The sequence below is a fragment of the Urocitellus parryii genome, chromosome 8, assembly GCF_045843805.1.
Source record: "Urocitellus parryii isolate mUroPar1 chromosome 8, mUroPar1.hap1, whole genome shotgun sequence".
Taxonomy (NCBI): domain Eukaryota; kingdom Metazoa; phylum Chordata; class Mammalia; order Rodentia; family Sciuridae; genus Urocitellus; species Urocitellus parryii.
This window is the reverse complement of record NC_135538.1, coordinates 133854346-133881198: the sequence shown is the minus strand read 5'-3', so window position 1 is coordinate 133881198 and position 26853 is coordinate 133854346. Positions and strand designations below refer to the sequence as shown.

The following is a 26853-nucleotide window of genomic DNA, read 5'->3' as shown; positions in this document are numbered from 1 at the left end:
AGTCCGCAGCGGGGCAGACCGCCCGCAGGACTGGGGTTAAAGTGCAGTGGTTACCTGCTGCACACCTGCGGCCTCCGCGTCGCCGCCCTGCCTTCCCTCGCCCCGCCTCCTCCCGCGGTGGCCGAAGGCCGCTGCTGTCCCCGCGGCGCCCTGGCTCCCTTCCCGGGACTCCGCCCGCTTCCCCGCCCGGCCGGTATTTGAGGCCTGGAGGCCGGGACATCTTCTTCCTTCTGCTCTGCTCGCCGTGGGCCGCGGCGCCGAGAGTCTGGGGTAGGTGTCTGGTGGGAACCGCCGTGGCACGCGGGGGTCCGTTACCCGCTCCAACTCGGGGAAAGCGCCTGGGCCCGGGAGTGGCGGCGGGGGACACGCGGGGCTGGGACGCGGGGACCCTGCGCCCGGAGAAGTGGGGCGGCGCCGGGCACGGGGGCAGCGTCGGCTCAGGTTCCCTTCTGGATCCCCGCGGCCGCCGCGGACGGCGACGCCACCCGGTGAGTCTCTGGGCAGGCTCTGGCCGCGGTGGACCGCCCGGATCCGGGTCGCGCAGGCTCAGCGACCGAGGGACAGGCGGTGGCAGCGGGATGGGGGCGGCGCGGAGCCGGCCCAGCGGCAGCTCCGGGATCCCGGATCGCAGGTGACCCCGCTCGTCCCGCGGCCACCCGTAATCCCAGGCCACCGCGAGCCTACAGGTGACTCCGCCCGGCCCTGGCCCCTGGTGACCGCTCCCTCCTGGCGACCCGGAGGCCGCGGGCTCGTGACGCCCGGAGCTGGGCCTTAGGAACCCGCAGGGCTGGAGGCGTGAGAGGCCGAGGGGTCGGTGCCAGGGGCGGCGGGAGAGGGGCCCCTCAGCGCCTTTCCCGGGCGGGAGCCGTGGTCTCCCCTCTCGAGGATCGTTTGAGAACTTGTTAAGGATCTTTTTTTTTTTTTTAATTAAATTTACTGCAGGCAGTAAATTACAAGATTTGGTCTTTTCAAGAGGGTATGGGGAGGAGCTGGGGCTGCCCAATGGTAGAGCACTTGCCAAGCAAGTGTGAGGCACTGGGTTCCATCCTTAGCACCATGTAAAAATAAACAAATAAAATAAAGGCATCCTGTCTGTCCACGCCTACAATTTTTTTTTTTAAATAAGAGAATATGGGAAAAGTTTTACTTATGTTTAGGGTTGTGTGTTGGATAAAATTGGCATTTAAATTAGTTCCTTCTCTCCTTTCCCTTTAAACTCAAATTTAAAATAAATTTTTGTTTTAGTTATACAAGACAGTAGAGTGCACTTTGTTATATATAATGGAGTATAATTTCTCATTCTTCTGGTTATACATGCTGTAGAATCCCACTGGTCGTATAGTTATATGTGTACAGAGGGTAGTAATAATGTCAGATTCGCTCTACTATTCTTCCTACCTTCCTACCCACTCCTCTCCCTTCACTCCCTTCTACCTAATCTAAAGTAACTATTATTCCCTAGCCACCTCCCATTGTGAATTAGCATTGGCATATCAGAGAAAACATTCTGAGTTTGGTTTTTGTGGATTGGCTTATTTCACTTAGCATGATAGTCTCCTGCTCCATTTACCAGCAAATGTCATAATTTTATTCTTCTTTAAGGCCGAGTAATATCCCATCTCATATATATATCACATTATTTTATCCATTCATCTGTTGAAGGATACCTTAAGCTCAATTTTGACAGACTTCATGGAAAATTAACATTCACATGGCGTGAGAAATACTCAGATACCAGAGGGAAGCTGGGTCTGGTTTTTCATCTTGGGTGGGGTTCAGTTAGTTATACTGATGTTAGGAACATGCCCTGGCTGCCTGCTTCCTTCCTCCTATGAGTTAGAATTGCTGGGATAAATTCAGATGAATTAAGGAACTTTTGGATTCAAGGCCTAGGGGTGGGGCATTGCAGTGCTGAGGCTCAGTAACATGTACTGTGATTACCCCGAATGACTGCTGTTATCAATATATCTTGGGTATGTGCCAGTGTTTCATGACTACCCCTGAGTAATTGCATCCCTTATGATTTGGTGCCTTGACAAAGGGGGTACTTGGTTCCATAAGCAAAATACAGTTGGCACTCCATATCCACATGTTACCTATCCACAGATTTAATCAACAGTGAATGAAAAATATTGGGAGGAAAATTGATTCTCTACTGAACATATGCAGCCTTTTTTTTCCTTGTTATTTCCTAAACAATATGGTTTAACAACTGTTTATATAGCACTTACGTTGTATTAGCTGACATAAGGAATCTAGAGATGATCTGAAGAATACAGGAGGGTGGGCATAGGTTATAGTAAATACTACATCATTTTATATAAAGTAATTGAACATCTGAGGGTTTTGATTTGCTATGGAGGTCCTGTGCCCTCATATAATTAGGGATTACTATAATTAAGATTCCATTCCAAGGCATTTTATTACATTTAATTCATGCCATTAACAGTAGAATGAAATTAGAACAAACAGCATCAATATTTCCCCCCTTATATCTATCTGCCCATGAGAGTAGCCAGGTGGATGTTGTAGGATCACAAGGAAGACCACACACCTTACGTTTCTAAGATGGCTGGGTCAGGGATTGGGACAAGAACACATCAGAAGAAGAAAATAATGTCTAATTACCTATTAGGCATCTACTGCTCAAAGAAATTACACACAACCACACATACCCAGACACACCTGCAACTGCACAATAAAGCAAAGCAGAGACAAAACAGGAACGCAAGTTTCCATTTAAATTGACTTTACATGGTTACATTTGGTAGGAAATGAAAATTCTGTTAGTCGAAGAAATCAAGAACACAATCAAAGATTGACACCTTAAAATTTTTTTAGACTTGATCAATTGAATAAATTAAGTTGTGAACATGAACTGCTCAAAGTTACTGGTCATGATTCAGGGGAAGAAATAACCCTAGGGTAGATTTATTAGATGTTCAAAATATGTATAAAGTAGCTCATTAAGAGAGCCTTAATCTCTTTTTTATGTCAATGATTAAAATTGTTTTTATTTATAAAACAGTTTATAAAAAACAATTATAAAATTGTTTTTATTTATTTTCAAAGCAGTGAGTAATTTTGAAATTTGTATGAATTTTATATGTGTGTGTGTGTGTGTGTGTGTGTGTGTGTCTATGTGTGTGTATGAAGTGTCCACATCTTGTTTCCTGCAGCTGTAGAAGTAGGCACTGGAAAGGCCATAGTTAGACACACTGAGTTTGCAATGCCATCTGTGAAATGTGTATCCTTGTTACTGGAACACGAATAGGTAAGAGAAAGACCTCATTTAAAAAAATCTCACTAGATTGCTTATGATTTTCTTTATTATTTGGAATATCTTAGTGATTGGTAAAATTCTTAGAATTTGGATTACTTTCTCTTTTTAGGATTGGAACTCTAATCCTTTTATAATTGATTGTTAAGGATTCATATGTTATTGCAAAGTAAAAATGAAAATTGTTTTATGATTATGTCATAGTTCCAGGTTATTTCCAAATTTATGTTTCAGGACAAATAAAGATTTTAATACATGGGATTTAATGCTTGGACACATATATGACAAAAGAGGGACTAAATAATAACTCAAGAAATGTGGCTTTTCAGCATTCACATATTGTTCTATTGTTCTTACAAAAATAGTTGGTATATTTGTGGCCATGTGTATTCATCTTCTTCTTTCCACAAAACCCTGCTAACCCAACAGGCAAAGGGCCCTTTAAATCATTAAAACCAAGGACAAGACAAGGAGAGAGGAACTGAGCAGTGGACAAGAGATGCCAGTAGAGTTTTGAGCAGGAAAGTGGCTAGAGGAAGGAGCTCAGTGTCTGTGGAGGGAGGGGGGAGGAGCAGCCCAGAGGAGCTGACAGTCTCAACCTTGGAGTCCCTGGAGAGGGAGGGTGAAGTGCAGGTGGCAGTAGGGCCCCTTGGTAGAAAATCTGTTTATGGAGTGGTTTGAACCTCAGATGCCATCCCCTCTGCCCTGGCAACCAGGCAGCCCCCCTCTTTCCTAGCAGCCCCTGATAGGAGGACAGGTCTCAGCCCTGCAAGAACCGATGAGAAAAGCACTGGGCTGAAATGAGGGGAGAGGGATCCAGCAGAAGCACCCTAGCCCCCACTCCAGCTATTTACACATCAGAGCCAGCAGCAGGACCAGGGTTTTTTCTGTTTGCCATTCTTCAGCAGAAAAAGCTACTGTGACTCCTTGATCACATCAGCAGAGAGTCCCCCAGCGGACAAGTTCCACTTGTCTAAACAGAATTTCCAGCAGTTTGTGTTTTCCCCTAAATATGAACTGACACCCAGGGTTTGGTGGGCATTTTTGGCAATACTAAGCATGAAACAGAAACCTACATAGAATAAAACAATCACCAACCACCACCACCACAACAATAGCAAAACACCAGGGAAAGACAAGGCAGGGTGCAAAAGAAGCTCAAGAGAATTATAGTGGATGTTCTTTGAGGAATTGGAACTAAGGACATCAGAGAAAAACAGTCCTTGGAAATTAAAAAGTGTAACAACTGATATTAACCAAAAAAAAAAAAAAAAAAAAAGAAAGAAAGATTGGAGGACAATGGCCTTTCTCCAGAAAATGGGACAAAATGTAATTGTTACAGAAAATGCAAGAGAAGTAAAAGGTCTGAGTAGAACTTTTCACTGTGTGTTGGGATATTGTCAAGGTGTTGACCTCTCCAACTCAGGGCAGCTGGAGGGGGCAGCCTGGTGGCTGGAGATTTGAGCTGCACACCTCTACAACAAGTAGCCTTGTCCCAAAGTATAGTACTAGTATCATTCTTTGTGTGTGCTGTGACATTCAGAAGGTTGGAAAGTCCTAGATGAGTTCATTCCAAGAGTGTTAGTGCCTGACAAATAGGAGGTAAAAAAGCAGAGAAGAGAGATTCTGCAGGAAATGAGAAAGCACTTTAATTTGTTTTCCCTGAGTAGAAAGGAGAAATTTTTAAATTGCTACATTGAAAGGGCCCTCCAAATCTCCACCAAAAAGAATGAACTGGGCCCAGAGAAGGACACATCACTGGGACATTTCTGGATATCAGGGATGTGGATAAGATTTCCTAAGCTTGAAAGAGTCGGGGTGTTGTGAGATAGATGGAGCTGGGGTCCGAATGTCAAGAAAGTTCTTAACAGCAGAGCTGGAGGTAGGGAAGCTATGAATTGGTACCTCAAAACTTTGGAGGTAAAGTCCTGTGCAGCTCATTATAGACCTGCTTAACTCAGGTAAAGTCACACTATTCATGCAATCATACATGTACCTCTGGTAATGCTGTCTGTCTCATTTCACCATCTTTTCTACCCCCATGCGCCCTCCCCGCCCTTTGCCCATCCAAAGTTCTATCACTCATCGCATGCGCACCCCCCCAATTTTGGTTTAGCATTCACTTATCAGAGAAAACATTGGCCTTTGGTTTTTGGGGATTGGCTTACTTCATTTAGCATGATATTCTCTAACTCCATCCATTTTCCTGCAAATGTCATAATTTTATTCTCTTTTATTGCTGAGTAATATTCCATTGTTTATATATACCACAGTTTCTTTACCCATTCATTTATTGAAGGGCATCTAGTTGGTTCCATAGTTTGGCTATTGTGAATTGAGCAGCAACTGTATTTTCTATCAGCACCAGTACTCATCTCCTTCTCTGGTATTCAGATTTTGTACTTTACAATTCCTTCATTAAAAGAAACAAGGACATAGGTTAAACTGTCACTGGAAGAGGTCTAAGGAGTTTCTGGAGGGGTGGACCTCAACTTAGGATGAGTAGGGTTCTTGATAGATGTGCAGAAATGGATTGAAGAACATGTCTGAGGCAGAGATTTATTTAAGAAAGCAAGGAATATAGACATTCAGGGGGGAATGTGAGTCATCTTGAGAGGGAGATGATTTGGGGGTTCTTGGGCTTTTTTAAAGGAAATTTGGTGAGGGGCGGACATGGGAAGGTATGTGAGGAGGACTTCAGTGTGATGATCACAAGATGGTGTATGATGGTCTGGGATTCTCAGGATTCTTAGACTGATATGATCTCTGCTAAGTGACCGGTAAGTCACATTGGAAGTACCCTAGGTTATGTTTCTTAAAATATAGTCTCTCTCTTTGCTTAATCTGTTTCTTACGTAAGACAATCAACAGTGCACAAGGTAATTTTCATAGTGGATGAATTTCCATCAACTGAAAGATTGATAGATTGCCCAGAAATTTGGGAGTGAAATTAGCTCAATTGGCTTGGGGAGTGACAGACCTGGGAAGAAACACATGCAGAACTTTGGCATAAGACATGAGACTTTCAGATTAAAATGACACTCTCCATGTCCTTCCTTTTGTCTGTTTTCTACGTATCTTTTAGTTTTTCTATCCTACCTCAATTCCCCATTGTTGGACTAGAAAAATTGAACATGGGCCTTTAAGGCCCAGTTGTTGCCATAAAGCAAGGGTGTTTGAGACCAATGACTTTTTTTTTTTTTTTTGGTACCAGGGATTGTATCTGGGGGCACTTTACCTCTGAGCCATATTCCCAGTCTATTTTATTTTATTTTTTTTTTATTTTGAGTCAGGATCTTGATAGGTTTCTGAGACTGGCTTTAAACTTGCAATCCTCCTGCCTCAACCTCCCAAGCCACTGGGATTACAGGTATGAACCACAGGGCCTGGCTGCTTAGGCTCTTATTTGTCATTACAAGTTCTCTCTTGGTCTCATCCTCCCTACCCTTACTCCCATGCATCTTTGATTTTCATAGTCTTCCCACCAGGTTTGCATCCCTTTTCTATTCTGAATGGAAATTTTTTGTTCTAGAGAGCCTCTCCCTCCCTCTCTCTCTCTCTCTCTTTTTTTTTACTCAGGTTGACAACCCCTTTTATAAACTACATGTGACTCTATTTGGGGGCCACCTGAATGGTCCATTCTTAATCACAGCAGCAAATTCTCTTTTGCCACATGAGGGAAATTTCACAGGTTCCAGGGATTAGGACCTGGATGTGTCTGGGGACCTTGTTCAGTGGACCACAGATATTGTCCCATGCATAGGTTTCCTAGAAGGAGAACTGAGGGTTAAGTGGTGTCCTGTTGAGCATGCCTGTATGTGCACCCTCATTTGTTGGGGGTGATGGGTGGGTATTTGATTCAGAGGAGAGAAGGGACTTGTGGTTTTATTTCCCATCTTTATTTTAAGGCTTTAGATTACCCTAAAATGGGGAATGCTCCCAAATTATAAAAACTCTTGTGTGGCATGTCTTTTTAACTTTGTAAGTGAATTTATAATTTTAAATGGTTTTCAAATTAAATGACACAATGAGCTCTTACAACACACAAAGAATACAGATGTGGAAGCCAAAGTTAATCACCTTTTCTCTTACCCACTCCAGGAAGTGACTGCAGTAACATGGTGCGTGTGTCCCATCTATACGTTGCCCATGCACAGGTCTTCACAAAATAGGATCATAGTATTAAATTTTACTCTTCTTTTTCATTTAATATTAAGACATAAAATGATCTTGAGACCTCAAAAGAGACCCTCAGAGTTCTGTGTGTGTCTGTTTGCTTATTGCACCACAGCAGCAGTGGAGTTAATGGGAGGGAAAGTGCAGTTGGCCTGTGAGCCTGTGTTCATGTGATACTGATCTGAAGTCCATTGTTCTAGGCTTGCCATCATGGATCCTCTGTTGGAAGCAAGCGGCACCTTTGCCTTAAACCTTCTGAAAACGCTGGGTGAAGACAGTTCAAAAAATGTATTTTACTCACCCATCAGCATCTCCTCGGCCCTGGCCATGGTCCTCTTGGGGGCAAAGGGAACCACCGCAGTCCAGATGGCTCAGGTACCTGATATCCTTTGGGAGTAATAGTAAATGCTGATAGTTGTCAATTGAGCTGATTCTCCACACTTCAAATCCCAAAGGGATTGCTGTGGATGGACATCAGAGGGTATCAGAGGGGTGTGGATGGAGAGTTGACAAGAAGCACATGCTACCCCTGCTGAGCACCCCTGCTGAGCACCCCTGTGAGCACATTGCAGCCCCTGAACTGTAGCAATTTCCAAATCCAGCCAGGTGTGTGTGCCAGGCTCCTCTTCCCTCAGGGTGAGAATATTCCTTGATTGGCTCCACCTGGGTTTCCTGGGAAGCATTCCTGGTCCCTCACATGTAAGGCAATGGCACCCCCCTGTGCATTCTGGGCTTAGCGCTTGGCAACTCCCGTCCTTTTCCAGAAGAAATGGGTCATGTTTCATGTTTGTTTCTCTCTTAGTCTTTCTCCTGCCAAAAGAGAGTTGGGGTTCAAGGACCTCTCTTCACTTTGAACTGTCTCACCTTTTAGTTACAAGGTTTTATAACTCCTTTAATACCGTTGTAGGATTTCTGGGTCTCAAGTAATAGCCTGCTGCATTGGACCAAGCCAAATGCACAAGCCTGTTTGAGACAGACTGTGTATTGGGTTGGAAGTAAGGGTGCTGTGGGACAATGCCCTTGAGTTGCTTAGAAACCCCTTTGTCTAGGGGTCTACAAGATGCTACCTTTGTTGTCCCAAGGTTTTTACAAAGTGGATCTTGACCTTGCTCCTGAGGCCATGTATTTGAGCTCTACCCTGAGGTCATTTCTTATGTTGAGAATCATTTTGTCAAATGGAGAGGGAGCTCCGAGATAAGAAACACCTTTATGTTCTACCCATCAAGACCTGGGTTAGAAATAGTTCCTTGAAATTCTGCTTGAAAATGGAACAATTTTTTCTTTGGCTCATCTCTCTCTTCCCATACTCTATAACTTAGGCAGCTAAAAGGAAGGTACATGCTTCCTGGGCATCTTAGGCAGATGTGGGAGTTGGGAACGTGCCCTATCTTACTTCGTGCTGCAGGTGAACGTTTTATTTCCCCAGCAGTGTCTACCATATCACAAGCCCCTGTTTCTGTAGTCTGCAGTAGTAATTTCATCCCTATACCTCCAGCCTCTGCCAACTGCCATGTCCAAATCCAGTACCATGTTTTTTATATTTTCATTATGTTAGAACACTTCTGCATTGCTGCATGTGTTATCTGTTGCTGCAAAACAAACCATCCCCAAACTTACTGGCTAGATATAATAATGGTGGATTGTTTTTCAGATTCGGTGGCCTCACAGGCAGTTCTTAATGCTCCCTGTTATATAAGCCAGTTGGGGTCATTCATGCTACTATTGCAATGGGCAGCTGGATTGCAAGATCCCAGGAGTCTTCTTTCACATCTGGCAACTTGGTTCTTTTCTAGGCAACTCAGCCTGTGGGTAGCAAATCCTCCAAGGGGATAGCTTGGACTTCCTTCCATAATGGCAGCAGGGTACAAAAGAGTGAATGGGACAGCTGCTAGGGGTTTTAATGCTCAGGCCTGGACAGCATTGCTTCTGCTGAATTCTGTTGGTCAGAGCCATTCCAGACCTAAGGGTGGGAAAAACTGTACCTTACAACTTTTAGGAGCAGTCTGTGTTCGCAGAGATGGGAGGTCTGGCTGGTAGCCCCATCTCCAGGTAGGCTTTAGATACAAAGAGCCTGCATTGTGGAGAGCCATTTCCGCTCAGACCAATACTGACAGGGTACAGAGAAGGATCCTGGGAGGGACACTGGAGAGTGAGCTTTCAAGATACTTTTTTTGTCTCTAATTGGTTGGTGGTAAGAATCTGCACAGTTCTTAGGCCAAGTTTAGTATAGTTTGCTTGTTCCCTGTAGTCAGTGCCTACTGCAATGGTGTGTTTTTGTTGTGTTTCTGATTTCAGGTACTTTCTTTAAATAAAAGCAGCAGCAGTGGAGGTGGAGATGTCCACCAGGGCTTCCAGTCCCTTCTCACTGAAGTGAACAAGACGGACACACAGTACTTGCTTAGAACAGCCAACAGGCTCTTTGGAGAAAAGTCTTATGATTTCCTCTCAGTAAGTCATACTCGCTGCTTTTGGTGAAGCAAGGTGGTGGGGAGGAGGGAGACTCATGGTGCAGCTGAAAGAGCCTGGGCTGTGAATTCACTCAGGTTTCTGGTTACTCATGTATTTGTTCACACCCTTTCATTTAAAAAAATCAGAAAACTGCTCAAGTCACACGTGAGTATATTTTTTGTGCAGAATGCAATGAAGCCAGCAAAGGAAGAGCCCCCATCAACCTCTTTCCCACAACCCGTCATCCCTCCCAGAATTAGAGCTTTTGTGGATTTGATATGTTCTTCCTGCACATGTAGAAATTTTGTTTTGTAGTAATATTCCCTGCATTATGCCTTTATCCAACATATGTTGTTTTGCAATTTTTTTCTTTTGTTCTTCAATTGTCAGCGTATGCGGATCTACTTCAGTGTTGTCTTCGTCATCATCGTCATCATCATGGCTTGCTTTCCTGTGTTCTACTTTCTGTGTTCAGCCTCTCTCATTCTAGAGCGCAGTGGTGTCCAAGCTCTTGCTGGGTTAGCACTCTCTCCACAGTTACTGTATCCCAGCTTCCTCCCAGTTACTTCTTGAGGCTTAGCAAGTCCCATAAAGATCCAGCCATCTTTATGCAATGAAGTTTGATACTTGGGCCATTTAAAGATGGCCAAGAACTGAGAAGGTGGATTTTAGGTTCATTCTACATATTTATTTGTAAATTACATCTTTAAATCAGCACATTTTTGATTTTTGTGCTTTGGTACATTAAAGAAGTACACTGTTGGTGTTAATTATTTTGGAACCATGCAATTATGTCGTTCTGATTTAGTCTTTTAAAGATTCCTGCCAGAAATTCTACCAAGCAGAGATGGAAGAGCTTGACTTTCTGAATGCTACAGAGGAGTCCAGAAATCACATAAACACCTGGGTAGCTAAAAAGACAGAAGGTAAAAACATAGTTTTTATTTGTTGTTTCTGTTGATGATGGGGTTGTCGTTGCTTTGTTTGCAGTGCTGGGGATCCAACCCTTGGCCTTGCGCATGCTGAGCAGATGCTATTCCACTTAGCTACAGTCTCATCCTGTTGTTCTATTTTTAAGTATTTTAATCAGTCTTATTTTCAGTTCCTTAACAAGATTGTCAAATATGAAGAATGATATTTTTGTTCTTGAAATAACTTTAAAATCTGCTGCTGAAATACTGTCAATGGATGACATTTTCTCTAGCTTCTTCTCTCTGCTGTTCTCAGTGTCCATGATGTTTTCCAGTAGTCAGCAATCCACACTTAAATTTTTTTTGTTGTTGGCTGTTCTTTCTTTTCACCAAAGGAAAAATTCACATGGCAGGTCTCAGCTGTGTCCTCTGTAGTGTGGGCTCATGCTCCACAGTTTTCATGCATTATTACAAGTTGCTTAGCAGTATCTTCATTTACTTGTGGTTTTTAATGTAAGTTAATGTAAAATTAAAAAAAAAATTTTTTTGATACCAGGCTTTGAACCCAGGGGTGCTTAACCACTGAGCCAAATCCCCAGTCCTTTTAAAAATATTTTATTTAGAGAGAAGGTCTCGCTAAGTTGCTTAGGACCTACGTTGCTGAGGCTGGCTTTGAAATTACAGTCCTCCTGCCTCAGCCTCCCAAGCCAGTGGGATTATAGGCATGTACCACCATGTCTGGGTAAACTGTGCTTTTACATTTGTAAAGAGCATCTTGCAACCAGTCATCTTTTTAAAAATTTAAGTATTTTTAGTTGATAATAATAGTATTGTTAAAAATTGTAATAAAAATAATAACAAAACTGTTCATTATGCTTCAATACATACGTGTGTGTGTGTGTGTGTGTGTGTGTGTGTGTGTGTGTTGTGTGTGTGTGTGGTGTAATGCAGTGTTTAAATAAGGGCAAACATATCTGGCCCTTCAAAAATTTAAATTTATAATCCTTTTTTTTAAACAGTCCTTTAATTCACTTACTGATATCTACTTGTTCACTTTATGTTTTATTCAAATGATGGTATTTTTCTTGCCAGAACTTTAAAGTTTTTTTTTTCTTGGTGCCAGGACTGTTGCTTTGTTTTGATGAAAAATATCTGTTTACCTTATTTGGGGCATATGTGATCCTTTATCTCTGCGCTTGACCATTTGAGGAGGTGGGCCCCTCTCCGTATCATCACTGATCATCAGAAAACTCTCAGCTAACTGGTTCTTTAATTTTTCCTTTCAGATAAAATTACAGAGTTGCTGTCTCCAGGTTCATTGGATAAAATTACCAAACTGGTTCTTGTGAATGCCATCTACTTCAAAGGAAACTGGGATAAACAGTTTGACAAAGAGCTCACCCAGGAGAGACCATTTAAAGTCAGCAAGGTGAATGTTGCATAGTAACAAAGGAGATTCCCAGACACAGGGCCTGTGTTTGTTGGTTTCTAGATCATGAAGGCCACCACACGGAGCCTGTGTCTTGCATGGCCTAGGGTAGCCCTGCAGCAAGGACCCCCTGAAGCCTTGGGGCCTTGCTTTCATACTTATCCTCCTTTTATATGACACCAAGGGTTCTATTGGCACCCCCTACTGTCACCTGCCCTACTTTCTCTGGTGTGTTAATCTACAAGGCAAATCTGATGGTGTAGCTCTCAGGCTAACTTTAGGTCTTTCTTGGCTTCTCATAACTTTTGAGATAAAGTTCAAACTCCAAATTTGGTGTCTGAGGGTCCTCGTGGACCTGGATCCTCCCCATTCTCTTCAGTACCTTCACGCTCCTTTCTCTTTTTTTAAAGTAAATTATTCATATATTCTGATTTGTAATACATGATGGCAGAATGCAATTCATTTCATATTACACATATAGAGCACAATTTTTCAAGTCACTGATTGTACACAAAATATTTTCACACCATTCACGTCTTCATACATGTATTTAGGGTAATGATGTCTAACTCATTCCACCATCATTCTTACCCACTTCCCCTTTCTTTCCCCTCCCCGCCCTTGCCCTATCTAAAGTTCCTCCATTCCTCCCATGCTCCCCCCGCCATTGCCGTTATGAGTCAGCATCCTCATAACAAGGAAGACATTTGGCCTTTGGTTTTTTAGGATTGGCTTGCTTCACTTAGCATTATATTCTCCAACTTCATCCATTTACCTGTAAATGCCATAATTTTATTCTCTTTTAATGCTGAATAATGTCCCATTGTGTATATATACCAAAGTTTCCCTATCCATTCATCTACTGAAGGGCATCTAGGTTGGTTCCATAATTTAGCTATTGTGAATTGTGCTGCTATAAACATTGATATGGCTGTGTCCCTGTAGTATGCTGTTTTTAAATCCCTTGGATGTAAACTGAGGAATACGATAGCTGGGTCAAATATTGGTTCCATTCCCAATTTTCTGAGGAATCTTCATACTGCTTTCCAGAATGGCTGCACCAATTTGCAGTCCCACCAGCAATGTATGAGTGTGCCTTTTTCCCCACATCCTCGTCAACACTTATTGTTGTTTGTATTTCTTGATAACTGCCATTCTGACTGGAGTGAGATGAAATCTTAGAGTAGTTTTGATTTACATTTCTCTAATTGCTAGAGATGCTGAACATTTTCTCATGTGTTTGTTGATTGATCGTATATCCTCTTCTGAGAAGTGTCTGTTCAGTTTCTTGGCCCATTTATTGATTGGATTATTTGGGTTTTTTTTGGTGTTAAGGTTTTTGAGTGCTTTATATACCCTAGAGATTAGTGTTCTACCCGATGTGCTTGTGGTAAAGATTTGCTCCCATTCTGTAGAATTTTCTGTAGAATCTTTCTTTGATTTCTTCCATTCTGATTGTTTCTTTTGCTAAGAAGAAGTTTTTAATTTAAATCCATCCCATTTATTGATTCTTGGTTTTAATTCTTGCACCACAGAAAGTTGGGGACTAATCCGACATGATGGAGATTTGGGCCTATTTTTTCTTCCATTAGGCACAAGGTCTCTGGTTTAATTCCTAGGTCCTTAATCCACTTTGAGTTGAGTTTTGTGGATGGTGACAGATAGAGGTTTAATTTCATTTTGTTACACGTGGATTTCCCAGCACCATTTGTTGAAGAGGCTGTCTTTTCTCCAATGTACTTTTTTGGTGCCTTTGTCTAATATAAGATAACAGTAGTTTGGGGGTTAGACTCTGTGTTCTCTATTCTGTACTATTGATCTACAGGTCTATTTTGATGCTAATACCATGCTGTTTTTGTTACTATTGCTCTGTAGTATAGTTTTAAGTCTGGAATAGTAATGCCACCAGCTTCATTCTTCTTGCTAAGGATTGCTTTGGCTGTTCTGGATCTCTTACACTTTTCCAGATGAATTTCACGATTGCTTTTTCTATTTCTATAAGGAATGGCATTGGGATTTTGATTGGGATTGCATTGAATCTGTATAGTGCTTTTGGTAGTATGGTCATTTTGACAATATTAATTCTGCCTACCTGAGAACAAGATAGATCCTTCCATATTCTAAGGTCTTCTTTAATTTCTTTCTTTGATGTGTTGTAGTTTTCATTGTAGAGTTCTTTCACCTCTTTTGTTAAATTTATTCTCAAATATTTTTAAAATTTATTTTGAGATAGATGGGGTGGTTTTTCTAGTTTCCCTTTCAACAGATTTGTCACTGATGTACAGAAATGTCTTTGATTGATGGGTGTTGATTTTATATCCAGGAACTTTGCTGAATTCATTTATTAGTTCTAGGAGATTTCTGGTACAATGTTTTGGGTCTTATAGGTTTAGAATCATATCATCTTCAAATAGTGATAATTTGAGTTCTTCTTTGCCTATCCGTATCCCTATAATTTCTTTCGTCTGTCTGATTGCTTGGGCTAGAGTTTCAAGAACTATGTTAAAGAGAAGTGGTGACAGAGGGTATCCATGTCTTGTTCCAGGTTTTAGAGGGAATGTTTTCAATTTTTCTCCATTTAGAATGATGTTAGCCTGGGGCTTAGCAAAGATATCCTTTAAAATGTTGAGGTATGTTTCTGTTATCCCTAGTTTTTCTAGTGTTTTGAACATGAAGGGATGCTGTATTTTAGCAAATGCTTTCTCAGCATCTATTGAAATGATCATATGAATTTTATCTTTGAGTCTATTGATGTGATGAATTATATTTATTGATTTCCATATGTTGCACTGCTGCAGACTGCTCGGCCGGGGCCCTGCCGAGCTCCGCTCCTGCCACTGCTCTCACCGTGCACCGCCTGCTGCCTTCCTGCTGGGCGCCTTCCTGCTGGGCTGTCAGTGCACGCCGGCTTGCAATCTTGCAACCCGGCTGGGCACAAAAACACAAGCCAGTCAAACTGAAACAAAGTTTTATTTTGTGAGAGGCCGTGTGCGTCCCCTTACAAGCCGGTCCACACACGTGTGTCTACCGGAGGGGGGGGGGCACTTCCCCCGGAACACCCTCCTACCATCCTTCCCCAACCAATGGGAACTCTCCGGGAGTCCAGTAACTTGAGTTCCCAAACGGGCCTAGGTGAACAGCAGGAGTCCATTTTCCATATGAATGTAATACTTTTGCAGTGGCTCCTAGCATTGCACTAACCTTGCATCCCTGGGATAAGCCCTACTTGATCATGATGCACTATCTTTTTGATATGTGTTTGTATTTGATTTGCCAGAATTTTATTGAGAATTTTTACATCTATATTCATTAGAGATATTGGTCTGAGTTTTCTTTCTTTGATTTTGTCTGATTTTGGAATCAGGGTAATATTTGCCTCATAGAATGTGATTGGAAATGTTCCCTCTTTTTCTATTTCATGAAATAGTTTGAGAAGTATTGGTGTTAGTTCTTCTCTAAAGGTCTTGTAGAACTAAGCTGTGTATCTGTCCAGTCCTGGGCTGTTCTTGGTTGGTAGGCTTCTGATGGTGACCTCTATTTCCTTGCTTGAAATTGATCTGTTTAAATTGTGTATATCATCCTGATTTAGTGTAGGAATATCATATGCCTCTAGAAATTTGTCAATGCCTTTGATATTTTCTGTTTTATTGGAGTACAAATTTTCAAAATAATTTCTAATTATCTTCTGTATTTCTGTAGTGTCCATCATAATATATCTTTTTTCATCATGGATGTTAATAATTTGAGTTTTCTCTCTCCTTCTCTTTGTTAGAATGGCCGATGGTTTCTCAATTTTATTTATTTTTTCAAAGAATCAACTTTTTTGTCAATTTTTTCAGTTGTTTCTTTTGTTTCAATTTCATTGATTTCAGCTTTGATTTTAATTATTTCCTGTTTTCTACTGCTTTGGGTTGATTTGTTCTTCTCTTTCTAGGGCTTTGAAATGTAGTGTTAGGTAATTTATTTGTTGACTTTTTCTTCTATGAACTTCATGCAAAGAACTTTCCTCTTAGCATTGCCTTCATAGTATCCAAGAGATTTCAGTATGTTGTATTGGTATTCTCATTTACCTCTAAGAATTTTTTAATCTCTTCCTTGATATCTTTTGCAACCCATTGTTCATTCAATAGCATATTATTTAGTCTCCAGGTGTTGGAGTAGTTTTTATTTTTTATTTTATTATTGATTTCTAATTTCATTCCATTGTGGTATGATAGAATGCAGGGTAGTATCTCTGCATTTTTGTATTTACTAAGATTTGTCCTGTGGCATAACATATGGTCTATTTTAGAGAAGGATCCACATGCTGCTGAGAAGAAAGTGTATCTGTTCATTGATGGATAAAATAGTCTATATATGTCTGTTAAGTCTAAATTATTGATTGTGTTATTGAGTTTATAGTTTCTTTGTTTAGCTTTTGTTTGGTGGATCTATCCAGTAGTGAAAGAGGTATGTTAAAGTCACCCAGAATTATTGTGTTGTGATCTATTTGACTCTTGAACTTGAGAAGAGTTTGATTGATGAATGTAGGTGCTCCATTGTTTGGGGCATATATATTTATAACTGTTATGTCTTGTTGATGTATGTTTCCCTTAAGCAGTATGAAATGTCCATCTTTATTCCTTTTATTAACTTTGGTTTGAAGTCTACTTTATTTGATATGAGGATGGAAATCCTTGCTTGCTTACATAGACCATGTGAATGGTATATTTTATCTCAATCTTTTACTTTCAGTGTGTGGGCTTCTTTTCCTATAAGATGAGTTTCTTGGAGGCAGCATATTGTTGGGTCTTTTTTGAAATCCATTCTACCAGCCTATGTCTTTTGATTGGTGAGTTTAAGCCATTAACATTTAGGGTTATTATTGAGATATGATTTGAGTTACCAGTCATTTTTGTTTATTTTTGGTATTTAGCTTGACTTGGTTTCTCCATTGGTTGGCTTTTCTTTTACTGTAGTTCTTCCCTTTGCAGATTTTCATAGTTATTTTCATTTCCTTCTCATGGAATATTTTGCCAAGAATGTTCTGTAGTGCAGCTTTCTGTAAATTCTTTAGCTTTTGTTTATCATGGAAGGTTTTTATTTTATCATCAAATTTGAAGCTTTATTTTGCTGGATATAAGATTCTTGGTTGACATACATTATCTTTTAGCGCTTGGTATATTTTGTTCCAGGATCTCCTAGCTTTGAGAGACTGGGTTTAAAAATCTGCTGAGAGCTGAATTGGTCTTCCCTTATACGTAATCTGATTTTTTTCTCTCTTGCAGCCTTTAAAAATTGTATCCTTATTCTGTATGCTAGACATTTTCATTATAATGTGTCTTGGTGTAGATCTGTTGTAATTTTGTACATTTGGTGTCCTATAGGCCTCTTGTATTTGATTTTCCAATTCATTCTTCATGCTTGGGAAATTTTCTGACATTATTTCATTGAAGAGATTGTGCATTCCTTTGGTTTGAATCTTTAAACCTTCCTCTATCACAATAAATCCTAAATTAGGTCTTTTGATGGTATCCCATAATTCTTGGATGTTCTGTTCATGATTTCTTACCATCTTCACTGTGAAGTCAACTTTGTTTTCAAGATTATATATTTTGTCTTCATTGTTTGAAGTTCTGTCTTCCAAGTGGTCTAGTCCGTTGGTGATACTATCTATTGAGTTTTTTAATTGGCTTATTATTTCTAGGATTTCTGTTTTTTTTTTTTTTTTTGTGATCGATAGTCACTTGAATTTGTTTGCTTATCTCTTTGTTGGAGTGATTGATTTTTGCCTGTATCTGCTCACTTAGGTCATTCTTTATTTCCCAAATCATTTTAGTTGTGTATATTCTGAACTCCTCCTCTGACATTTCACCTACTGCACTGTCTATGGATTCTATTGTTACAGTGTCTTGGTTTGTTTGGGGCACTTTTCTCCCTTATTTTTTCATGATGTCTATGTGTCTTCCTCTCTTGCAGTGTAGATCTGAGGTATTACAGCTTCTGCCCTCTTGTCTTATAGTGTGCCTACAGGTTACCAATATCTCACTTTTGAGGGAGATTTCAATATTATAGCACTCAATGAACAGCCATGGATCAGTTAGGTTCTATTTTTACATTTTTGTTCTATTTTACAGTTTTGTCACTATAAACAGAAATGATGAGTTTGGTTATCTTCAACCATATAGTCAGCAGGTTTGTGTAATGGTTTACAGTTTCATGGTGGAAGGGCGCTTGCGGGAGTTAGCTGAGGTGTTTGTGAGGTAGGATGTGATAATCTGGAGGTATTAGATTATATGACTAGTGTAATCATAAGAAGTTGGCTGTTAGTAGGAGAAATAAAGATAGGCAATCCCATGCAAGATTCCCTGTTACTTCAGCAACAGGATAACTCTTAGCACCTTAGTAGAGAAACCTCTGGTGCAGCCAGGCCACAGCGTCCTTGGTGACATCTTACCAGGTCCTTATTTTTGTCTCTTGATAGAAACGTTGATATGCCAGTTTCATAGCAATGGCAGCCTCAAGCATATATGTATCATGATGTTGGGCTGTGGAGCCAAGCTTTGGTGAATAAGGAGACCCATAGGCTGTGGTGGTGTGGGACAGGTGAATGGACTCTGCCTCTGGGACCCCACCACACTTCTTTCTTAACAGTCCCCACTGTCCCCACTGGAAGCCTTATCTGATTTCTGCCCTTTTATCTAAGCTGTCACTACGCCCTCTGCTGGCCTCTCCAAGACATTGCAGTGGTTGAAGTACTTTTTACATTTGTTGGAAAACCATCCCAGAGCAGATGGCTGTCATATAAATGCTGACTTGTATGTAGCTGGTGCTCAGGAAATACTGAACCATTCACTGATCTTCAGTCTTCTTTTGTTTGTAAGGATAACACCAGTACATATTGTTGTTTAAAAACAAGCAAAGGGATACATACACAGAATTAGACTCTTGAGTTTAACCACCTTCAGCTTGGAAGGTATTGTTTGCTGATGGCCTGGTGTCTTTCTCTCACAGAATCCAATTTTTTAAAAGTCTTTTTAATTATAGAGTTTTTTTTTTTACATGCTGCAAAGCAGACAGGGTGGACTAATGTGTTTTTGATCACTGACCATAAGTTAGATCTTCCTCGTCCACTTGGATCTGAACCTTCAGTTTTTCAAGACATACATTTTGTGTTGAGATTTATTCTGAAATGAACTGTCCTGTTTTCCCCTCAAAATATGATTTTTTTCTCCTTGAAATTCATCTTTAACAAGATGTATGTTAGGGCTTCATTCAACTGTAAGCAATGGAAACCCCAGATCTCTGCAGTTTAGCTCACAACTCATCTCACCACCCAGGAGGCCCAGAGGAGAGGAGAACCCAGGGCTGATGTGGCACTGGGGTGAGGCTCTTGGGAACCAGCTCTCCCTGCTCTGCCCCTCAGCCTGTGGCCTCTTCCTCATGCTCACAGGAGGGCTCATATACGGCCTCCAATGTCCAGGCAGGATGGAGCAGGAAGGACAGAAGATGGAGGGCAAAAGGCCTTCTTTGGAGGTTCTGCCATTGTATTCAGAGGGAAACCAGAACTGCTCTCACGTGGCTTCTGCTCCATACAGAGCGGTGAAGCAGTTTACCTTGCTTTCTGCAGTAGAGGGAGAGGGTGGAGCTGCAGCAGGGGTTGACTGTACCAGCCCACAGAGTGTGTGGCAGGGGTGTCTCCAGGGGCATGGATTTTGAGTTGATAAGTATTTTCATTTGAATTCCTCATTTGTAAATGAAATAAAGCTTACATAATTATAAATTTAGTGAGTCATTAAATTACCAAGGTTGGATTCTTTTCTATTATAAGATTGGAGACCTTGGGTTCTGGAGGGGAATGCAGAGAAGCTGAATAAGGTGGGGTCAGCACCCTCAGGCCTGTGGGCCAAAGCGGGCCCATATCAAGTTTATCAGATAAAGTTTTGTTGGTGCACACACAAACTTACTTGTTTATATGTGTCACAACAGTAGAATCGAGTAGTTTTGATACAAATTGTCTGTAGCACAAATGCCAAAATATTTACTGTCCTCCCATTTATGGAAAAAGTGTGCCAAGTTCTGGCCAAGGACATGTCTGAGGAGCCAAGGGCAGGAGACTGTTGTGGCTGAGGTCTAGTTCAGGCAAGTTCGACAAGGCAGAGACAGAAAGTGACAGCAGATATGTCTTTGGTTACTCCATTTGATCCGGAATGGTGTGCTGTGCCAGAGAACTAGGGAGCTCCCTCAGCTGTGCCTGTTGCATGGAATTAAAAAAAATTTCAGAGTATCTGCTGGTATCAAACTGTGGAGTACTCATGAGTTAAGCAGTATTGTAGGGTAGGATGTGGTCACTGTCCTGTCTTTTTCTCTTGGTCTGAGGATGGCCCTTTGCTATTTCTGCTCATCAGTTTGTTTATTCATTTATTCAGCTGATGTTAATTGAGTGCCTACGATGTGCCGGGTATTGACCTGCTGAACATGTCTGCACCATGAAACTTACATTTTCTTGAGGGAGAGACCAGAAGCTTAAATAAGATATTATTAGTTATTAGGCAGTGGTAAATGCTGCAGAGACACAAAGTAAGCAGACAGGAAGCTGTGGTTGGGGGTATAGTTGCAGGTCAGGTCTATCAAGGAAGCATTCACTGAGAGGGTGATACTTGAGTAAAGACCAGGAAGAGGAAAGGCTGTACCCTCTAGGTTTTAGGGATGAGTGGACAGGGGAGGGATAGAATGACCCTGATTTTCCATAGAGACCCCTGTGAATGTAAGAACCAGCAGAGGGAGAGTAGCAGGAGGTGAGGAGAGACAAGGAATGAGAGATGAGCTGTTGTGATTATAGGATGTACTGAGCACTTCAGATCTTGCTCCTAGGAGAGGGGGTGTCATGGAAGGGTGTCTAGTCAGAGGGGTGTGATCTGACTTACATTTCACTGGGCTCCCTCTGAGGTCATCTTTGTATTCCAGGGATAGGGTGATGGCAGTGGAAGAAAGAACAACAGATGAGGTTTTGGTTGTATTTCAAAGGTAGAGCCACCATAATCTGCTAAGGAGTGAGATGCAGAGTATAAGAGAAAGACATGAGCAAGGACGTACCATGGCTTTTGACAACTGGATGCATGGTGTCACTGCCAACTGTGATGGGCAGTGGTGTAGGCGGAGCAGGAAGGGGATATAAGGAACCCACAGTCATCTGTGACATTAGGACTTTCTGTTGGTCTAAGTGTGGGTGCCACGCAACCAGTATAACACATGAGCCTGGAGTCCAGGGGAGAGGACCCGGCTAGAACTGTAAATTTGTGGATTAAGTTCAAAGTCATGAGACTAGGTGAAGTCACCAAGAGAGGTGTTGGGTGTGATTCTGGGCACCTTGGTGTTGGGCAGTTTGTTAGTCAGCATTCTCTCAGTGTGCCAAATAATGAGATAATCCACTTATAAAGGGACAGATTCATCTGAGCTCAAAATCTAAGTTTCCCATCCATGATGAGGCAGACCCTTTGCTCTTAGGCATGGGGGTGGTGGATGGAAGAGTTGGGAGCAGTTGATCAAGCAAAACTGGTCAGCTCAGTCAGGAAATGAAGGAGAGAGGAAGGGCTTGGGTCTCAGAGTCCCCTCCAAGGACTTGCCCCAATGACCTAATTTCTACTAGGCCCTGCCTTTGAAAGGTTCCACCGCCTCCCAATAGCTCCACACTGTAGATAAAACCTTTAACACACTGGCCTCTGGGGACACTTGGTGTCTAACCATAACAGGGGTTCAGGAGGAACCTCATGGCCTGTCCTAGAAGCTGGGTCAAGAGTGTTCCTGGGGCCCACAGGGGCTGCCTCTGTGGAGTTAGTCCACTGTGCCAGCTGGGTCGTGTTTCTACTTAACAGTTGTCCATTTCCTTACAGAATGAGGAGAAGCCTGTGCAAATGATGTTTAAGAAGTCTACTTTTAAAATGACCTATATAGGGGAAATATTCACCAAGATTCTGGTCCTTCCCTACGTCAGCGAGGAGCTGAATATGATCATCATGCTGCCCGATGAACACATTGACTTGAAAACGGTAAGGAGCACTAAGCCATAACGAGGCCGTGATGGCAGGGGAAGGGCATTGGGTTTCTGGTGTAGCTGCTTTCCCCAGTTCCCAGTTGGCCTTTTATTTTATTTTACTTTTTGTATCTGTGCTGGGGGTGGAACCCAGGGCCTTGCAGATGCTAGGTAAGGTCTCCTGCTGAGCTGTCCCTGAGCTCTGTCTAGTTACCTTGGTTACCACTAGCACCACCTCTGGCCATGGTGAGGCTCTCACTCACAACGTGGAGCATCGCCATTTTCCCACGTGGCCCTGTGTGACAGCATGAGCCCTGTCTTGACATGTTCAACTCCCTTCTAGGTGGAGAAGGAACTTACTTATGAGAAATACATAGAGTGGACCAACCCAGACATGATGGACGAAGAGGAGGTGGAGGTTTTCCTCCCTCGGTTTAAGCTACAGGAAAATTATGATTTGGAGGAAGTCCTTCGCAGCCTGGGCATGACCGATGCCTTCGATGAGGCCAGGGCAGACTTTTCTGGAATGTCATCCAGGAGAGACCTGCATCTGTCCAAGGTCGTGCACAAGTCCTTTGTGGAGGTCAATGAGGAGGGTACTGAAGCTGCAGCCGCCACTGCCGCTATCATGATGATGAGGTGCATGAGGTTCACTGCGCGATTCTGCGCAGACCACCCCTTCCTCTTCTTCATCCAGCACAGCAGGACCAGAGGGATTCTGTTCTGCGGCCGAGTTTCTTCTCCCTGAGGAAACAGTCATCCCTGGGTGTAGTCCTCTGCTTTCACCCTCTCACCCACTTTTCTTCCGACACTCCACCATGTGCCTGTGACCCAAGTGACCTTATCAGTGCAGTGTAACAATTCAGAAATAAAGGGCCCATTTTGGATACCCATGTTGACTACTGTTTGCATGTAAGATGTTTTTCCAGGATCTGAAATTGCCCTTCTCTGTGGGTCTGTGGTCACATTGGCTGCTGGGTTCATTCATCCCTTCCGGGGATGAGCCGTCACCTACCCCCTTGCAGCTGGGAAGGACCCTGTGGCTTCACTGTGGGCAGATAACTGCCATCACCGTTGGCCCTTCTCCAGGCTTAAGAAGATAAGTGATGCCTCTCTTTTCTCCACTGTGGCATGAAAATCTCATCCCATTTTTAGTGGGAGTCTAGAGTAGAATGCAGAGCTGTGAGGAGGGGTGAGGGGTGAGGGCTCATCTCAGGAACCCCCTGTGGGGAGCTTAAAAATTCTAAAATTAATGTGAGTTCTCTGGAAGACTCCGTGGAGGTGGGAGAGCAGGTAACTAGGCCCAGTGAGAAATCAGTCCCTTTGCATGTGCATCTCTACTTCCCTGTGGTTTGGTGGGTCATGGGTCTATTCACACACACACTGCCCCCTTACCTTGACAGGTCAAATTGTGCCAGGGGTCAAAGACATAAGCTAACAACTGTGTGAGTCTATACCAGGTGACTCTCTTCATGGCAGATATTATCAAAAAAAAGTGGCCATGGTTTCTGCAGCCACTAATGTTACCTGCTGGAAATGCAGTTGTAGCATTCAGCAATGCAGGGGAAACCAATGGGCCAGGTTCTGTTTTCCAAGGCATGGTGGGGAGGACCTCCACTGCCCCCCCTCTGACTTCACTGCTGCTACTCATATGTTGATTCTGCACCTTGTCCACTTTACCTATGGTACTCAAGCTGTGGTGACAGAATGGAATTGGTGAGTGTCAGGGAATATGGAAATTAGGATTGAGGTGAGGAAAGGAAAGTAGGGGGTGGCAAGTGCTTGCTGATTTGGTACTTACCCTTTGTCTTAGTTTGTTTTCTGTTGCAATAACAAAATGCTTGAGACTGGGAACTTTATTTTTTAAGAGATTTGTTTAGCTCACAGTTCTGTAGGTTCAAGAGCTAGGTGCTAGCTTCTGCTTGGCTCTGGCGAGGGCCTCATGGTAACTGAGATCATAGCACTGGGAGCATGCATATAAGTGCCAAGTGGAGTATGGAGGTCCCAAATTCCCTTATAACAGCCCATTCTTACAGGAATTAACCCAGTTCCATGAGACCTGCATTAATCTTTTCCAAGGGTGGTGCCCTCATGACCTGATTGCCTCTTAAAAGCTTCCCCCATCTCAGCATCTCCACACGAGGACTAAGCCTTTGTGGCAAACAGAAATCTTTGGGGACAAATCAGTCAAACAATAGCATCCTTCTCCCTCCTCTGTATAACACTTGGTATTTTCTGAAGAATTAAGACAAGGGTCTTGGAACAAGGACTTGAACATGGGGCATGATCAGTTTACATGATGATTCTGAGAACTTGGGGAGACAAAAGGCTGGGACAATGACATAAACTCCTGGGTATAATAAACTGTCACCCCCTGTAGTAGCATAGTATATTTTTCTCTACTCTTGTGTTCCTTTCAACAGATCTGTCATCGAGACTGATTGAAACAGAAGCTGACTATTTGCATAAGATGGAATTATTACTAGGGGAATAACTGAAACAAACCCTCTAGCTTTGCCTGTTCCTAGTCAACTTAAAAATCACTAATTTAGGAGGTCACACAGCTGGGTGGATACGTTATTGGTTTCCTAGTAGCTTTACTGTAGATAACACCTGTGATGTGGGTTATAATGATAAAGGTGGCCTAGGTTACTTTTCAGGGACCTGAGGGCCACTTCTGTTGAAAACACTGACTTCATTGGGCCTGCAGTAGGTGTCTGATAGGTGACTGGGATGGAATGAAAAGGCTGGTTATCTCTGTCTTCATACTAATCTCTGCCCCCTTTGCTGCCTTAGCACTTGGGTCAATTCCACTGAGCTCTGCTTGTAGACATACTGATTGGTGGTGGGAGCTGCTATGTGTTTTCTTCTACTCTGCCACCCTGGTGTTTTTCCACCAGCTGTAGCAGCACAAGCATCCAAGGTCCTTCTCTGCTATTCTAAGACCCAGATCAAGCCACAAGGCCAGGACATTTGCACAGATGATGGTAGCAGCTTCAAGAGTAGCTCAGCCAATCCTAGGACAACTCTACTGTTACTACCTGGTGTCTGAATCTGATACAAAAATGTAACTGGAACCATGCTCTGGGCAGGTGGGAAATTACCAGACCCTAGCCCCCCCCCCCCAGCATATCAATTAAAATCTCCCATCTCCCTTTGTTAGGGAAGCTGTCTGGTTCTTCCATCATGCTGTTTCCCTTCAGCGGAAGTCCTACTTATTCCACAATTAAAGCCCTGCCCGCAAGTGCTCCCCAAACTTGGCTCAATTTGTTTCCACCGTTTCTGAATCAAAAGTTTCCATCTTGGATTATGAAGAGGGTGAGCTCTGGGGGAAGTGCCTCAGAGGAGGTGCCGGGAGAGTAGGGTGCTGTGTTCTGAGCTGAAGGTGAAGCTGGTGGAGCAAGAAGACACAGGTGGGCAGTCTGAATGCCAGAGTGGATATCTGTTTCACTAAAGCATTTATAATTAATTCCTTGTGTGCTGAGCCTCATTTCCACCACCTACATGTCAGCCTCAGTTGGCACAGACTTTGGGTATGAATATTGATTTCCAGTTCAATTGATTCAAGTGATTTGAATAAAAGCCTCTGGGAAGACTTCATTAGTGATGAGGCAGATGAAAAGACTTATAATGATGCACTTTTCTGATATAACGGCACAGTATGGAGACAGTGTATCACCATACCCCCAAACACACATTGGTATGCTCCACCAGAAATGACAGCCATTTGATAAGGTGACAAAATTTGATAAGGTGACAAAATGCATGTGTTTTATACTAAATGAGCAGTTCATGGAGAAATTTTGTTGATCCCAAAAACATAATAGTGGAATTGATCTACTTGGGAACTATTTTTGGCAGTGCCAGTTCCTTTTGCCTTTTGTTAGTCTAGGTTTGATGTGCTTTGGGGCTTGGATTGGACTTTGTGCTTTTATCTGCCGAAGCTCGTATCCCTCATTCTCCATCTCCTGGCAGGTCTGTGTACACTGGACTTAGGAAGTTGTTTGGTTGCTGGCCTACTCCAGCACAATCTAGAGCTACCTAAGGATGTGTCTGGTGAATCGGGATGGTCCTTATACCTGGCTTGTGTTTCCACTCCCTTCCAGTTCACGGCTTCTCTTCTATTCATCTGGGCTGTTCACACAAACTGGAAAGAGTACACTTAATGAAGACATCTGGTGGCGTGAATAGGATGCTGCCTGCTTTACATTTACCATTTTTAATATTTTTGATATTGATGTTTTCCCTTGCCTCCCTCCTAAATGTTTTCATTTTTTGATATACCATTTTATCCTGAACATCCATTTTATTTATACACACACACATACCACTTAATTACATTAAATACCACTAAAATTTATGTAGTTTCCTCAGAGTGATTCCATTTCTCAAACTAATCTAGGTTCAAAGTCTAGACAGAAAGAAATAGAGATCTGACACAAATTTGTGACAGAAAATTGGTTGTGGGAAATTGACCCAGACTAAGTTCTGCTTATGTCTATTAGACTTTCCACTAAAAGCGCAGTAACCATTGTACCATCAACAAATTTCTTTGGTAAACCTCTTATTGTTAGAATTTCATGTTCACTTTGATGTT

At 42.3% G+C, this 26853-nt stretch overlaps 1 protein-coding gene and 1 pseudogene across 1 annotated transcript; both read left to right on the top strand.

Annotated features, from left to right (window-relative positions):
* Nucleotides 1-51: 51 nt before the first annotated feature.
* On the top strand, nt 52-23152 carry Serpinb6 (serpin family B member 6). The gene is made up of 7 exons (XM_077801786.1): nt 52-270; nt 7657-7831; nt 9752-9904; nt 10713-10830; nt 12102-12244; nt 22117-22272; nt 22600-23152. Exons 2-7 carry the CDS (start codon nt 7667-7669, stop codon nt 23002-23004), a joined length of 1140 nt encoding a protein of 379 aa, XP_077657912.1. The 5' UTR covers nt 52-270; nt 7657-7666; the 3' UTR covers nt 23005-23152.
* Nucleotides 23153-23907: 755 nt separating this feature from the next.
* Nucleotides 23908-26422, top strand: LOC113177920 (claudin domain-containing protein 1 pseudogene; annotated as a pseudogene).
* The last annotated feature ends 431 nt before the right edge of the window (nt 26423-26853 follow it).

Coding starts and splice junctions, on each gene's coding strand:
- Serpinb6 (XM_077801786.1), top strand. CDS start 7,667: ATGGATCCTCTGTTGGAAGCAAGCGGCACCTTTGCCTTAAACCTTCTG. Junction 9,905..10,712: donor AGTCTTATGATTTCCTCTCA/GTAAGTCATACT, acceptor GTTCTGATTTAG/TCTTTTAAAGATTCCTGCCA. Junction 10,831..12,101: donor GGTAGCTAAAAAGACAGAAG/GTAAAAACATAG, acceptor TTTTCCTTTCAG/ATAAAATTACAGAGTTGCTG.